The sequence below is a fragment of the Oryzias latipes genome, chromosome 18 (assembly GCF_053564925.1).
Source record: "Oryzias latipes strain Hd-rR chromosome 18, Olatipes_Hd-rR_3.1".
Classification (NCBI taxonomy): Eukaryota; Metazoa; Chordata; class Actinopteri; order Beloniformes; family Adrianichthyidae; genus Oryzias; species Oryzias latipes.
This window is the reverse complement of record NC_136254.1, coordinates 28,312,445-28,329,846: the sequence shown is the minus strand read 5'-3', so window position 1 is coordinate 28,329,846 and position 17,402 is coordinate 28,312,445. Positions and strand designations below refer to the sequence as shown.

At 38.4% G+C, this 17,402-nt stretch overlaps 1 protein-coding gene across 1 annotated transcript in view; it reads right to left on the bottom strand.

Annotated features, from left to right (window-relative positions):
• Positions 1-1,046: 1,046 nt before the first annotated feature.
• Positions 1,047-17,402, bottom strand: part of LOC111949209 (receptor-type tyrosine-protein phosphatase H-like) — a 76,053-nt gene continuing 59,697 nt past the window's right edge. The window contains exons 5-8 of the mRNA XM_078936256.1: positions 2,776-3,033; positions 2,505-2,516; positions 2,332-2,411; positions 1,047-2,210 (exon numbers count right to left, since the gene is read on the bottom strand). Of these exons, the coding sequence (XP_078792382.1) occupies positions 2,145-2,210; positions 2,332-2,411; positions 2,505-2,516; positions 2,776-3,033 (416 nt within the window). The 3' untranslated portion in view covers positions 1,047-2,144. The remainder of the gene's footprint in view (positions 2,211-2,331; positions 2,412-2,504; positions 2,517-2,775; positions 3,034-17,402) is intronic.

The window sequence follows — 17,402 nt, the reverse complement described above, 5'->3', positions numbered from 1 at the left end:
CCAAAAAAAGCATACATACAAAAAAATAAATAAATGTAAAACCTTTTTAGGCAAACTTGTGCTGACGAAAGGATTGCGAGATCTACCTTCATGTTGCATCTTAACACAAGAACTATGTCTAAAATGTACTCCCACTGCACAAAGATAAGAAGACGAGGATGGTGTAAACAAACTGTCACAAACGGGTGGTGTATAGCTCCAACCTACAAAAGGCTTGATGAAAGGATCCTAAAACTTCAATAAAAAGGTTAATATGGACAAACTGTGAAACAAGGACAAAAAAGGCAAAGATAAACTTACATAGGAACAGCTGCAGATGATAATCAAATGAAACCAGGTGAAATTGCTATTTCTAGTAAGTAGTAATTTCTAGTAAGTGTTTTACAGGCCTAACCAGTTTTAAAGTGATCACTACATCAGTGTTTTTCAACCAGTGTGCTGCGGGAGATGGTCAAGTGTGGCGTGGGAAATTGCCCTCATTAACTGATCTAAAAACATTTCCCATCTCCAGCATATCAGCTCTGTGTTCATCCAAACAGGCCCTGATAAAACACTGAGAAATTAGGAACATGAGAGATCATAAAATTATTTTTTCTTTGTGTTTATTTGATTCTATTAAAGACATTTTGATGAGAATGACGGTACCGCGATTTAGCCGTAGCCTTAGCTGTTTCAGGAAAAGTCCCGCCCCTTTAACTGTCTCCACCAATCATTCTTAAAGGCTTAATCACATCTCATCAGTCTGACCAATCAGAAGTGGTTAAAGTCTTCACTTCCTTGTTTCAATTTAGCTGAAAAAGTCGCTCAGTTTCAACAAAAATACCAGCTAAAGCTCGTCTTTAGCGGTGTAGCTTTCCACAGAATCTGGTATCAGACCGTGGAACAAGTAATGAAAGGTGTCTGGCTGTTATCTGACCTTTGGCATCAACCAGGCATTTCTGCCGCCCACACAGAAATGACGCTATCTTGATAATTTCTCTTTTTTTAACCCTAAGCAAACAATGAAACTGTGAAGAGCTAAAATGAAGAACCAAAACATTAAATTTGTCTTTCTAAGACATTTTTATTTGAAAGTAATTAAAACTCCACAATTCAGCAGATTTACATTCATGAAAAAAACCTAAACCCACATGAAGAATAAATGTATTTAAAGAGTCACTCCAATGATAATCAAGTTTTTAAAATGTACTTGTAGCATTTTTCATGATGGAGAGCAAAATCAAAAAAAATCAAAATTAAGACCGCATTTCTGAGTATTTCTTTCAGAAATTGTAATGAAAAAGGAGCAGATGAAAAAAAAGCAGTTTGAACAAACTTGCAGTTGTTACATAGAAACAAGAACTGAAAAGGCCACAAGCTCCCTGCTCTGCTCCATTCCAATGTATTCAATTGTATACAAATAGATCCATGAACATCTTAGTTTTCCACGTCTGAGCTGCCATCTGCATCAAAACTTTACAGCTGGATAGCTGGTAAAGTTAGCTCAGGGGTTTAAAGAAAAAATGTGGCGTCTGGAAGCTAGCGGGACAGAGTGTAAACAAAGGGATGATGGGAAAATGTGTGCTGGCTTACACTCTGAGAAAAGTCCCACGACTTACAACTCAGAGGGAAACTCTTTAGTAACTCCTGCAGCTCTGCAGAAACTATGTCCTAGAAAATGACGATTTTTGTTGTTGTTGCTAAAAACAGCATTAAAGGACCACCGGAAACACTTTATTGGATCTAGGTGACTGGAGTGAGGCTTTGGAGGATAAAAGTAATCTTAATATTCAGACTAAGAAATCCTTCATTAGATATAGTGGAATATTTTTTGATCCACTGGATAATCAAGATGTAAATAAAATGCTAAGAAAAACCTTTATGGTGATAAAATCTTTCTTTTGTGTGTTATGTGATTAGATTTTACACTAAATGGTTATTTTTAAAAGGAATTTATATAGAAATGTAATACATAAAATTGTTAAAACCAAACAAAGACATTGTGAAGTTGCAAAAAAAACGATGTGATCATACTATAAAGAGGTTTTACAAATCATTAAGGTAGAAATAAATCTTATAAATAAATCTTATGTTATTATAAAATGCATTTGTTCCATGCAGTCTCATGTTTTTGTTGTCTTAAAGAAAAAGCTCCTCCTCTTGTCTCACGGTTGGACAGATTTAACTTTCACCGACAATGAATTTGGTGAAAGTCCATATGTTTGCAGAAACTACACAAAAAAACACACATGGACACACAATTAGAATTTAACAATGCATACAATATTTAGAGATATTTGCGTATTGAGATCTGTTGTTTGCATTTTTATTAAAAGTTAGTAGAAGTGTTACCTCTTCAATGACGCTCTGCATTTCAGCTTCAGTCATCTCACCAACAGATTCAAGTTCCATGTCCAGTCCAACTACGTAGTCTGATTCACAAACATAGAAGATATTTTTAGTTCAAAAATAGTTTAAACGAGGAACACAGTGAAAAGAAATGTTCAAATTAACAGTTGACTTACTAGGCCCTTTGGCTGTTGAGGATGTTTTTTTTGTAAAGCAGTGATGAAATAAAAAATATAAAAAAACAGTAGTTACAACTTTAGGACATCGCACAATATCCAACTTTAAAATATTCTGATCACAAACAACTCTGGTAGAGGGTTTTACAAAACAAAACATACTTTGCTCTTTTTGTGTTTAGAAAGTATCTAGTATTTATTCAAAGAATTGTTTGAAGTAAACATCTATAATCTTAGCATATTTGACAGATTAAAAAGTTAAAAATCCTACCGGTTGCTGCTGTGATGTTCACTCCAGTACTTCTGACGTTCTCAAACACAGAGAACAGAGTGAATGTGTATTTAGTTCCAGCAGTGAGAGATGAGACGGTGTGGTGGATCACTGCATCTCCAGCTGGAGCACTGATGTTTGTCTCTGTGCCGTTAAACTGAAGAACAAAGCTGACATTGGTGTTCACTTTATCCCACTGCAAAGTGATGCTCGTCTCATTTTGTCCTGATGCTTTACAGTTTTTGGCATTTTGAGGAGCTGAAACAGAAAGGAAGATGGTGATTTCTCAAGCAGATTACAAAAGTTCATTCCTAAAAAACAAACAAACAACAAATCACATTTATATTTCAAAAGGATACAAAGATGAAACAGTTGTAATGTGAAGCTTTATATTCTTACCAGTGACCACTGAGAGTTTTTGTCCGCTGCTTCTGACGTTCTCCAACACAGAGAAGAGAATAACCATGTATTTAGTCTGAGCTGTCAGGGATGAGAATGTGTAAGTTACTGGTCCATCTCCATCTGTGGCAGTGATGCTGGTTTCTGTGCCATCAAGCTGAAGAACAAAGCTGACGTTGTTCACTTTGTTCCACTGCAGAGTGATGCTGCTCTCATTCTGGGTTGATTGTCTGAGATTTGGGGGATTCTGAGGAGCTGAAAGAACAAAAGACATAGTTTAGATTATAACTTACGCTAAAGTATTTTTTAAATGTTGTTTAACTAGAAATATTTAGGTATTATAAAACACAGATAGTTCTAATCCTCTTCTCTCTCTATTGTTCCAAGTCATCTTATTTTTATTTTATAGAAAGATCCTTTAACTAATTTTATTTTTCATTCATTTGCAAAGTTTTAAAACCAACCATACGCCTTTGTTCGTGCTCCTAAAGCCAAATATATCCATTACAAGCATGTTCAAGCCTACACCTGGTTGTGGACCCTCCCTCCTGCTCATCTCGTGCCCAACTGCCCTCCCACCCATTTGGATGAAGCCCATCTGCTGGACTATTTAAACATTTAGTTGTAGATTTAAATAATCTAATTCTTCTCTAAAAGTTCTGGTACATCCCCTGGTCGACCTGGGGGAGGAGCCCTCCTTCACGTGGACATCCCATAGCTTTCTTCTTTTGTTTCCGAAATCCCTTTTTTTTTTAAGAGTTATTCCTTACCACGAAGGAGGGTGTAAGGGTAGGGATGCTCAGTTTAGTTTAGTTTGTTTAGTTTAGTTTAGCTAATACTTATTGAATTGTTTGACTTTATGCTCTTTAGAATATTACGTTTACTATACAATTAAGGGTATGAAGCCTTTTGAGACGACTATGGTTGTAATATTGGGCTATATAAATAACATTGAATTAGATCCCCTACATATATCTGGACATGACACTGGCTCAGCATAACAGCATTACTTTTCACCCCTCTGGTTAAGTTACAGGGTTTTCATTCAGTTCTCATACATATATTAATATACTTACCAGTAACTGCAGTCATTTTGATAGGACTGCCTCTGACGTTCTCAAACACAGAGAAGATAGTGAATGTATATTTAGTTCCAGCACTCAGAGATGTGATTGTGTAAAATATTTGTCCATCTCCATTTGGTGCACTGATGTTTGTTTCTGTTCCATTAAACTCTAAGATGAAGCTGACATTGTTGTTATTTACATTATCCCACTGCAGAGTGATGCTGGTCTCAGTTTGTCCTGATACTCGAAAACTGTGATTAGGAACTGGAAAACAACAGGTATTAATTAGAAAATAGTGTGTTAAAAAAACTAGAAGTTTGCTTAAATAATGATTTATAATATATTTTAAACTTTTAAAAACCAAATTTAAGAATAAAAATAATCTATAATTAAAAATAATATATTGCTTACAGCCTTGGGTGAATAATACAAACAATCAATTTAAAAAAAAAAATATGTTTTCAATTTTTGCTCTACCATTTGGTTGAGCAGCCAGTAAAAAGTTTAAGAACAAATCCAATGAAATGGTTGTGTAGCTTTTTCTACTACTTTGTAAAAATACAGTTTTGCTTCAAATGTCATTACAGCAGTATTGAGAGTAGCAGGAAGTAAACAAGTTTGATGATGAATAAGAAAAAAACATTACCTGCACAATATGGATCATAGCATGAATCTAGATCAAAAAGTTTGTAGACGTAGAAGTCTCCGTAACAGAGTTTGGCCTTGATGAAAAATGGATAATAATAGTCGCAGCAGTTTCCAGTGTAGCTATAACACACAGGCAGTGCTACAGATTGATTGTACTCAGTGGGATGAGGTTCTGCCAGTTTTAAGTGATCCGATATCCCACATGTGTCTTCACATGTTTCAGTGATGCGGGCTCTGTTTTGTCCCAAGAAAAAGCTGTACCAGCCTCCTGGGACAATACTTCCATCACAGTATGTGTTTGCTGGATTATAGTCATTCAGTGCAGTGTAGTGCTCACAGGGGTCGACACACTGAGCACTTCCATTATTAATGAAGCAGTTCAGGTCTGGAGCACAAAATGTCTCTCCACAAGGAAGATGTCGATGGTCTTTGTTTGCATGTAAGAAATAAAAAGACAAAAAATTAGTACATTTAAAGAAGTTAGTTGTTGTACTTAGTAGTGGCCTCAACAGAACTCAACACTAGCAAACCACTAAAGTAAAGGAAAAGAATCCATCAGCTCTTTGGAACTATTAACATAAAAACTGAGATTAGGATACAGCTCAAATACTACAACTGTAGAGATCAATAACAGTGTTTCATATGCACGGTATCGAGTGAGGAAGAGGCAAATACAACAAATCAGAGAACAGAATAAAGAATCATGCTCTGATGCTTCAATGCAGGAAGTAAATTGTGGAGAGAAAAAAAAATAGATGCAAAGAAGGACACAAATTAATTCACACACAAGTTATCTTATACTTGACCACCAGATCTGACACCAGGTTAAAAAACAAACAGAGCAAATTTGAATGGAAGATATGGAAGGTAAAATTTGGTAGTGATCATTATCCAGTTTTGGATTTGGTTCATAGGAACAGACGAGTTAAGTCAGAGGAAGGTATATGGAGTTTTGATATTGCTGAATGAAATTAATGTAATTCATGGAAGTTTTTTTAACCTATTTTTCACCCATAATTAACAGCCACACCCTGCCTGAAACCTTTTGGGGAATAAGTTATTTTCTATACACTGTATTTCTGTCCGCACTGGATCCAACGACACTCATGACAGAACAATCTGGCCAGTCCCATGGATCCAGCGGATACACAACAGGAAAACTCCTTTACGCAGCTACATCAAGCCATCCACTATCAGAATACCCAGCTGACCAGGCATGAACAAATGCTCATGTCCTTAAGGCACAACCACCAAGCAATCGTGGCACAACTGGCACAAATCTCCAACCAGGTTGCCAATTTCACAGTGGCTTTACCTCCACCCACCTCCAACCTACCCACTGCTTCCACTGCTTCCTTACCATCTCCTTAGCTCCCTGCACTGGTAAGAGAGATGCAAATTCTGGATCCTAAGCTGGGAACTTGGGAAGATGTAGAAGGTTTTTACTGCAGCGTTCTCCTGTATTTGATTAGAAACCTGTGACTTATGACAATGATCATTCCAGAATTGCTGATATTGGTCTCCTGGAGGGAAAAGCCTTGGTGTGGGCAGAATCTGGCAATGAAAGAGGGATTTCATCACTTCTCCTACTCTGCTTTTGTTTAGGAGATGAAGGTTTTTAACCATCCCATACGAGGAGACACCATTAAACAACTCATCATCATGAGACAGGGTAACCTCAACGTGGCAGATTTTTCTGTTCAGTTCAGAACTGTGGCGGCTGACTGTGGCTGGAATGACGAGGCTCTCCTGAATATTTTGTAATGGTCTTTCTAGCCGTCTTAAGGATGTGTTAGCCAACAAAGATCTACTGGAAACATTGGATGAATTGATCTCGCTTGCCATTCGGATTGATAATCGTCTAAGTGTGATAGGGAGTGAAGGGTCCAGACCCGCCCGGCATCATTTAATGTTGTACTTGGAACTAATCATGTTTTTCTCGCAACTCTCCTCTTCAACCAGAGGAGCCAAAGCAGTTGGGTCAAGCCAGTCTTACAGAGGAGGAACAGCAAAGGCAGAGAGAAGCCAATAACTGCTTTTACTGTGGAAAGCCTGGGCATACAATGTAGTTTACTATATGCCATTACATTGCAGTCTGTTCCCATCAAGCTCACATCTGGTAATCATCATGAGAGAATACCTTTCTTTTTTGCCAACTCACCTGATTCTCTTGTGGTGGTGGGACATCCTTGGCTCTCACTCTATAACCCTCAGATTGATTTGTGAACAGAAAGTGTTCTTAACAGGAGCACAGAGCGCCACAACTCCTGCCTGCGCTTAACCATGCCTCAAACTACTAACACTACCTGCCACTCCTCCGATCCACTACGCAACTGTTGCCTAAAGAACCTGTCTAGACCCGAGACTGAGGTTATGGGGAAGTATATCACTGACTTCTTTGTTGCAGCCTTAATCAGACCCTCCTCCTCACCGGTGGAGCAGGATTTTTCTCTGTCACCAAAAAAGAAGGATCACTCTGTCCCTCCCTTGATTTTCGTGGGATAAATAACATTACTAAAATAAAATATATTTTACCACTCATAGATTCTGCTTTCAATTCCCTTCATGGATCCACCATCTTTACCAAACTAGACCTCTGAAATGCTTAACATCTGGTCAGAATAAAATGGGATGAGTAGAAAACGGCCTTCAACACTCCGCCTGGTCACTGTATCTGGTCATGCCTTTTGGACTTTGTGACGCTCCAAGCGTCTTCCAAGGTTTAGTCATGTTGTTCTGAGAGACTTTCTGAACCATTTTGTGTTTGTATTCATTGATGATATCCTGATATTTTCCCAGAACCACATGTGTGGCATGTCAGGCTGGTCCTCAAAAGACTTCTGGAGAACCATCTGTTTGTCAAGGCAGAGAAAAGTGATTTCCACAAGGACTCAGTTGCTTTTTGTGGCTACATTTATTAGAGTGGGCAGGTGAAGGCAGATCCTGAGAAGGTCAGTTAGGTCAAAGAGTGACCTGTCCTCACCTTATGCAGCTGTTCACAGAGAGGGAGGTTCCAATTGTCAGCGCTTCCAACATCTTTTTTTCTTGCTCAGCCTGTTTCTCATTGTCTTTCCCCATCGGTTAGGGGTCGGGAGGTGTGAAAGGAGTGGGGGGGGGGGGGGGGGGGGTTGTGTGTAGGTACAGGGAGGGGGGCCCTATTTTTTATTTCTGTGCTTGTTTGTTTTAATTTTCATGCTTGTTTTAATATTCTTTAATTTGTTTTAATGTAAATCACTATGTGTTAAGCTTTTATATAAAAAGGGCTTTATAAATAAAGTTTGATTTGATTGATTGCTATTGGCCACGGTGTTGTTCAGGGGCCCCCAGTTCACGTCACATTTGTGGAAGTCGTTTTGCCAATCCCTTGGACCCACAGTGAGTCTCTCATCAGGCTTCCATCCCCAGACCAACCGTCAGGGAAAGAGGCCTTACCAGGACCTGGAAACCGCCCTGTAATGTGGAGCTGAGTCCAACCCCTCGTCATCTGGACTGGGTGGAGCAGGCCCACAATTCCCTCACCTCTGCTGCCACTGGTTTTTCCCATTTGAGTGCTCCATGGGCTACCAGCCCCCACTGTTTCCTGCTCAGGTGGAAGAAGTCGCTGTCCCATCCGTACAGCTACACATGCGCAGGTGTCGGCGGGTTTTGCAGATGGCTCAGAATGCACTGGATGATTGGCTGAAGGCCAACCTTTCTGACCTGGAGTGTAGGAAGGTGCTGGCGTCCGGTGGCGATTAGCCTGCGGATGAATGGCCTCACCAGGGGGACGGTGTTGGTACCCTAACCATTCAGCCAGCAATAACCGTTCGGGGTCCTTCGACTGAGGATAACGTCACATTATGTGTTTGGCTGTCCGTTGGTCCAATGACGTGTCAGATATTGATTGGTCTGGTATTGATTACAATACTACAATAGAAGAAGATATTATGCGGTCCCTTGTAAACAAACAAGGTCAGACACAGAGCGATATTATCTTCTAAGCGTGCTTTTATTAATGGTATGATTATTATTAGGTGATTTGCAGCCAAACAGACTTCATTGCCTTTAAAACTGCAGTGGTGAGGCCTCTTCTGAAGAAGAGTAATTTAGATCCAAACAATTATAATAATTATCGTCCAGTATCCAACTTGCCATTTTTAAGTAAAATGATTGAAAAAACTGTTTTAATCCAATTTAATGAGTTTTTAAATAGAAATAACATATTTGAAAAATATCAATCTGGTTTTAGGACAAACCACAGCACAGAGACGGCCCTTGTTAAAATAGTAAATGATATTAGATGTAACCTGGATTGTCAGAAACTCTCAGTTCTGGTACTACTGGATCTCAGTGCTGCTTTCGACACTGTAGATCACAGTATTTTACTCAACAGACTGAGAGGTTTGGGCATCTCTGGTACCGTACTAAAGTGGTTTTATTCCTATCTCAGAGATCGAAATTTTTTCGTAAGTATGGATACTTGCTCCTCAAAGGTCTTTGACATCAACTGTGGGGTCCCCCAAGGTTCAATTTTAGGCCCACTACTTTTTAATCTATATATGTTGCCACTGGGGGACGTCATCAGGAGGCATGGCGTTTGTTTCCATAGCTACGCTGATGACACTCAACTCTACATCGCTGTGTCTCCTGATGATGAAGAGTCGGTCAACACACTCTTAAAATGCATTTTAGACATTGAGTCATGGATGGCAGAGAACTTCCTACAGCTAAACCAGGACAAAAAAGAGGTTTTAGTGATCGGTTCTGAAGACAAGAGAGAGATAGTTTTATCTAAACTAAAGAATTACAAAACTTCTCAGTGTGTGAGAAACCTGGGTGTCATTTTTGACTCTGAGATGAATTTTATCCCACAAATTAAAAATATCACAAAAACAGGATTTTATCATCTAAAAAACATAGCCAGAGTCCGCCCGTTTCTCTCTCTTGCCAGTACAGAGGTGCTAATGCATGCTTTTATTACCAGCAGACTAGATTACTGTAATGCCCTGCTCTCTGGTCTTCCCAGAACAAGAATAGCAAATCTTCAATTGCTGCAAAATTCAGCAGCACGCGTTCTGACGAGGACCAGGGGGCGGGAACACATTACACCGGTTTTAAGATCGCTGCATTGGCTCTCTGTGCAATTCAGAATTGATTTTAAAGTTCTTTTTTTGGTCTACAAATGTTTTTATGGTCTCGGGCCTTCATATTTATCTGACATGATTTTAAAGTATGAGCCGTCGCGGACCCTGAGGTCCTCTGATACTGGCCTTTTGGTATCCCAAAAGTTAGAACTAAAACATACGGCGAGGCCTCATTCAGTTTTTACGGACCTCGCCTGTGGAACAGCCTCCCAGAGAGCCTCAGGGCCGCAGAGACTGTTCATGTTTTTAAAGGAAGGCTTAAGACCTACCTTTTTAATTTAGCTTTCAGTTGAATTTTAGGATTTTTAATTTTTTATTTATTTATTTATTTTTTAATATTTTAATTATTTATTTATTTTTCTTTTAACTAGTTTTATATGTGAATGTAAATACATTTATTTATTTATTTATTCTATTAATTTTTAAGTCGCTTTTACTATTTCATATGCCTATTAAGGTTTATGTAATTATTTGTTTTTTGTCCATGTTTTATATATATTTTAATTTTATTCCTTTTACATTTTATTACACTCCAGTGTTTTCCTCTGAGGGATCCTCCACATCGGTGACTGACCCTTCTCAGTGAACGGGGTCGCTGCAGTGGGATCTCCTGGGTCTGACTCTTTTGATCGGATCTGGGGGGTTCTGTGGTTGTGTTCTCCGTGAACTTGGGTTGGGGGGGTCGCTGTTGTGGACATGTCCCCAAAATATCGTTTCCCCACTTCAGGACAAAGCCTGGTCTCTACATTCTGTCATTTTATCACTTTTTTATCTATTTATTTATTTATTTATTTTTATGTGTGTGTTAGTGTGTGTGTGTGTGTGTTTTTGCGGAGGGGGGGGGGGGGGTTGTCACACGGTTTGTCTTGTCATCTTGTTTTTAAATTTTATTGTATTTTATGCACAGCACTTTGAGTGACATATGCTGTTGAAAAAGTGCTATATAAATAAAGGTTGGTTTGATTTGATTTGATTCATTCCGAACCTTTCTCCGGACCGCACACTATACCAAAGCATCTTCCCTGCCTGCGAACACGAAGCTACGAGACTCCAGCTGCTCTGATCAGAGACACTGTTCGCTTGTGTGGAGCAGCAGGTTCATTCTAACAGCCACTGATCTTTTTACAAAGTGGGTTGTGGCAAAATCTCTTTAACATTACAAAAAATAATGTCAGACACAACTTATGAGGGAAAAGAACTTTAAGTTACAAAAGGAAACGTGAAATGAAAATATGTAGAAGCCAAGCAGATCTCTACACTATGTAGTTTGTCTAAGTGGGGCCACCGCAGTGATGTTATCCTCAGTCAAAAGGACCCCAAACAGTTATTGCAGGCCGAATGGTTATGGTACCTACACCGTCCCCCTGGTGAGGCCATTCATCCACAGGCTAATTGCCACCGGACGCCAGCACCTTCCTACACTCCAGGTCAGAAAGTTTGGCCTCCATCCAAAAAATCTTTCTTCCGGACTGACTTAAAGAAGCTGTCACCCAGATACTTGGGCCCTTTTGAGATCCAGCGAGTCATCAATCCAGCTGTAGTGAAACTTAAATTTACCAGTTCCATGGAGGTTCATCCCTCTTATGTCTCTCAGATCAAGCCTGTTTCCTCCAGTCCGATGGTCCCTCCTTCCAGGCCCCCTCCACCCGCCCAGCTGGTTGCTGGTTGTCCTGCCAACACCGTGCGTTGTCTGATGGATGTGCCAGCCAGCCAAGCCTGACTTATTCAGCCTGAAACCTTGTTTATGAGATTAACTGACTTCTTAGGTTATTTTTTATCAGACATGGTTTGAGGTTGTCACATTCCTGAACTGTTTCGGAGGAATCACTTCCACCTTCAATCCCATGTGTTTTGGTTTCATAACTGTTTTTGGAAATATTTTTTTGGCCCCATATATGATTTTCGGCCCATTCATTTATCCTAGGTGTGTACACATTTGGTTACTTTTCGAGTATGCGGTCAAATCTTTGCTCAAAGGCCCAGAAATTTTAAACAATATGGTCCTTTCAGTCAGTGACTGCTGCTGCAGGCCATAATGATTAAAGAAGGAAAAGATTCAAGAAGTTTTAGACCTATTGCTCTCACATCACATAGGACATGAGTTAAATGTTTGCCCATCCATTTTTAAATGGATTCCTTCATTAATCATCTTTTTTCAAGGAGTTTGCTTTATTAAAATAAAGTTAAGTTAGATATTCAAACGTGGCCTTAGTTCATCAAAAGGAAATAGTCCCTGACATTTGTTGTTTTTGAGGAAGAATACAGAAAGTGGAAAATGACTGGAATTTGGTGTTAGTAGAGAGGAAGGACATATTTATGTAAAGATCAAAGTCACTGGTGAATCATTTTTGAACATGTAATGCTCTAAATAAGAAACCACATTAAACATTTTTTAGACATCTATTGATCACCTTCCAAGATGGTAAAGTAGATTTTCTTACCGGTAATGACGGTCAGTTGAACTCCACTGCTTCTGGTGTTCTCAAATACAGAGAAAAGAGTGAATGTGTATTCAAAGCCAGGATAGAGAGAGGAGACTGTAAAGACTGTTGGTCCATCAGCATCTGATGCAACAAATATTCTGTCTTCATAATAAACATTTAGCAAATAACCACTGTATTTTGTCTTACTCCACTGCAGACTGACACTGCTTTCATTTTTTTCAATTAAACTGAATATTTCCGCATTTGGAGGAGCTGAAGAAGAAAAACAAGATGAGAGTGAAAGATAAGATTCTGAGATCAGTACATTATTCACAACAAGTCTTTAGAAGCTAACAAGATTGGATGAAATTCACTAACTCTGTTATTTGTAAAGTTAGTTGAAATTTCAAGTCTCACCAGTGACTGCATCAATGCTGATTCCACTGCTTCTGACATTCTCAGACACAGAGAAGAGAGTGAATGTGTATTTAGTTGCAGCAGTCAGAGATGACACTGTGTAAGTTACAGAGTCATCTGCAGCTGGAGCACTGATGTTTGTTTCTGTGCCATTAAACAGGAGAACAAAGCTGACACTGTTGTTGACTTTGTTCCACCGTAGAGTGATGCTGGTTTCATCTTGACCAGCTGCTCTGAAGCTGTGCTTTGGAACTGAAAGAAAGAAACGTCTTTAATTGTATAATAAAAAAATTATACTGATGCATAATTATTTTAGTTTCATAATACCCACATTGCTCCAACAAATATTTATGTTTTCCCAATGGACAAATACAATGTCCATTCATTATATTGTTTACTTTAAGTGGATAATTGTAATTAAAAAAAAAAACCTGATCAGTTGAGTGTCAAAACAGTACCTGCACAATATGCAGTGTTGCATCCTGGGAGTGTTTGAAGTTTGTAGACATAGTAATCTCCATAGCAGAGTTTGACCTTAATAGTGTCTGAGTATGTGTCGGAGCAGCAAGAACTGTCATAACTATAACACAAAGAGCGTGTTACAGTTTGATTGTATTGAGTTGGATGAGGTTGTGTCATCTGCAAACGGTTATAACTGCTGCATCTGCTGTCTTGTACACAAGTTTCAGGAATCTGAGCGCTGGTTTGTCCCACAAACATGCGATACCAGCCTTCAGTGGGGGAGTTGCTTCCACTACAGTATGAATTTCCATTGATGTTATATTCAGAAAGCCAGTTATCATTCAGTTCAGTGTAATGTTGACAGGCTTCTCCACACTGAGCTGTTCCATTGATGATGACACAGTCCTGGCCTGGAGGACAAAAGGTCTGTCCACAGAAAACATTTTGCTCATCTATATTTAAAAAGAAAGAAAATACTTTAGACATTATTAAATGAAAAAATGTTTAGCATTACATTATACATGAAAAACAGGTTTTTTAATTCAGTCGGATCTTAAGGTCAACATCATCTAAAGTCACATTATTGAATCAAAAGTAATCATTATAAGGTGCAGACTAAGAAAAAAGATAGCAAGTAACATTAAATGAGGTTTAACTTAGAAACCATTTAGGACAATATTTTCCTTAGACAGTTCCTAAAATATTTTTGAAATTGGGATTTTTGAAATGTAACATATTTTTGTAAATTAAAGAAGTGAAACATCTTACCCGTAAAAGCATCTAAATCCACTGGATTACTTCTGGCGTTCTCAAACACTGAGTAGAGACTGAATGAGTATCTAGTGCCAGCACTGAGAGATGAGACAGTGTAAGTGACTGGTCCATCTCCATCTGATGCAGGAATGATCCTTCGTCCATTATAATAATACTCCAGGACATAACTGGCATTGTTCACTTTACTCCACTGCAGAGTGATGCTGTTGAAACTTGTTCCAAGTAATCTGAATGTTTTTACATTTGGAGGAGCTGAAAGACAAAGTCAGTAAATTAATTAAAATCCTAAAAAAATATGTATAATTGCAATGATTAGGCAACTAAGACATGATGCTAAAAGTTGGCTAAATGTTCTACAGGATGTTATCTGGACACATCAATGTATGCAACAATGCTAACAAGTCATGGTGTTTTTATTTTAGGAAAGTTTCATATTTCATAAGAAACATATGACAGAACTCCTGGAGATTCATGTGAAACCTTCTAGAAACTGCACACATGACAGGATTAAGCTATAGCTACTATTCTTAGTTAACATGAACCATTTTGCTTTGGTTCATCCCTCAACAAGGTTCATCCAGATGTTGCAACAGATATATTTATTGACAGAGTGGTGATTTGAAAGTTGTGATATAAAATACTCATAGTGGTTTTTTGTTTCATACAACTGTTTGTTGTTAGACTTTAAAATAGCAGGAATTTGTCAAATCCTCTTTTTTGCGTTTTATGTTGATAAAAGTTCCATTTTACTTTTTACAAATAAAATCAATTTTATTAAATAAAGTTTAATGACCAAGTTGTTAAAATCCATGTTTTTATATGCAGTAAAATAAATGCTGGCATATGTTGTTCTGCAGCTGTGAGGCCTTCTGTTACTTGCAAATATTTTGCCTTCAAGAGATTTTAAATATCAAATCAAATAATTATACATACCAGTGACTGCATCAATGCTGATTCCACTGCTTCTGACATTGTCAAACACAGAGAAGAGAGTGAATGTGTATTTAGTTGCAGGAGTCAGAGATGACACTGTGTAAGTTACAGAGTCATCTGCAGCTGGAGCACTGATGTTTGTTTCTGTGCCATTAAACAGGAGAACAAAGCTGACACTGTTGTTGACTTTGTTCCACCGTAGAGTGATGCTGGTTTCATCTTGACCAGCTGCTCTGAAGCTGTGCTTTGGAACTGAAAGAGGGGGAAAAAATATTTACTCTTAAAGTAATGGAAGGTTAAGATGTTTTTTGGCAATCCACAATTTTATTGTTTGAACATAAACAACATCATAAATATAATATAATAAAGATGAATAAATGTAGTTTGTATAAATTAAATATTTCTGTGCATGGAACGGCTTAGACCAGTCACACACACACACACACACACACACACCCACCCACACACACACACACACACACGCACACATTGAAGGAGGAGGGTTTGGGGAAGAGAACGAGTGAGGTAAGAATGTGTGCCCTGTCTAGGCTTCCCCACTTTGGTGGGACACAGCCTGGGTATATAGATAGATAGATAGTGCTTGGAACAAGTAAAACACTATTCATAGAAATAGAATACCAAACAGCTTAGTAACAGAACTTTACCTGCACAATATGCAATGTTGCATCCTGGGAGTCTTTGAAGTTTGTAGACATAGTAGTCTCCATAGCAGAATTTGACCTTAATACTGTATGAGGATGTGTCGGAGCAGCAGTAACTACCATAACTATAACACAAAGAGCGTGTTACAGTTTGATTGTATTGAGTTGGATGAGGTTGTGTCATCTGCAAACGGTTATAAATGCTGCATCTGCTGTCTTGTACACAAGTTTCAGGAATCTGAGCGCTGGTTTGTCCCACAAACATGCGATACCAGCCTTCAGGGGAGTAGTAGTTTCCACTACAGTATGAATTTCCATTGATGTTATATTCAGAAAGCCAGTTATCATTCAGTTCAGTGTAATGTTGACAGGCTTCACCACACTGAGCTGTTCCATTGATGATGACACAGTCCTGGTCTGGAGGACAAACGGTCTGTCCACATAAAACATATTGATCTACATTTAGAGAGAAAGGAGAGAAATGAAGAAATTACTAGTTTTACAGGTTCTGTTGTCATCAGAAGGTATTACATAAACTTTACTTCATTGGATTTCATTATCTCAAAAATGTAATTTAAAGTAAAGAACATAAGAACAGCCGATGTTTGCATTTGATTTCTTCACTTTAAAAGCACTTATTGTTGTAAGTCTTATTTTTAAATATTATCAATAATTTTACTTAAGTGAAAGATCTTACCAGTAAAAGCATATAGATACACTTGATTACTTCTGGCGTTCTCAAACACAGAGTAGAGACTAAATGAGTATCTAGTGCCAGCACTGAGAGATGAGACAGTGTAAGTGACTGGTCCATCTCCATCTGATGCAGGAATGATCCTTCGTCCATTATCATACTCCAGGACATAACTGGCATTGTTCACTTTACTCCACTGCAGAGTGATGCTGTTGAAACTTGTTCCAAGTAAACTGAATGTTTTTACATTTGGAGGAGCTGAAAGACAAAGTCGATAAATGAAATACAACCCTAAAAAATGTGTGTAATTGCAATGATTATTCAAGAAAAACATGATGCTAAAAGTTGGATAATATTCTACAAGCTGTTGTCTGCACATGTAAATGTATGCAACAATGCTAACAAGTCATGGTGTTTTTATTTTAGGGACGTTTCATATTTTACAAGCAACATGTGACAGAACTTCCTGATTCATGTGAAACCTTCTAGAAACTGCACACATGACAGGATTAAGCTATAGCTACTATTCTTAGTTAGCATGAACCATTTTGCTTTGGTTCATCCCTCAACAAGGGTCATCCAGATGTTGCAACAGATATCTTTAATTTTTGTTCCAGACAGCTGTTTGTTGTTACAAAACAATCCCTTGTTTTAGACTTCAAAATAGCAGGAATTTGTTAAAAACATATTTTTTTGGTTTTATGTTCCTTAAGTTCTATTTTATCTCAAAAATAATTGAAAATTCTTATTAAAAAAAGGTTTGAAGACCAAGTTGTTAAATTTCATGTTTTTAGATGTGTAAAATAAATGCTGTGGTCTGTTTTGCAGCTGTGAGGCCTCTTGTTCCTCGCAAAAGATTCAGCTTTTAAGAGCTTTTAAAATTCAAATCAACCCCTTTGCAACGGCGGGTGTGTCCCCGGGGTGCTGGCTTCCTGGGCCCGGCGGTGCTCTCTCCGCGCGGTGGGGGGGTTCACATTACATCTGAGCCGGGGGTGTTCGTGTCCCTGCGGGGTGGGTTCTGGTCC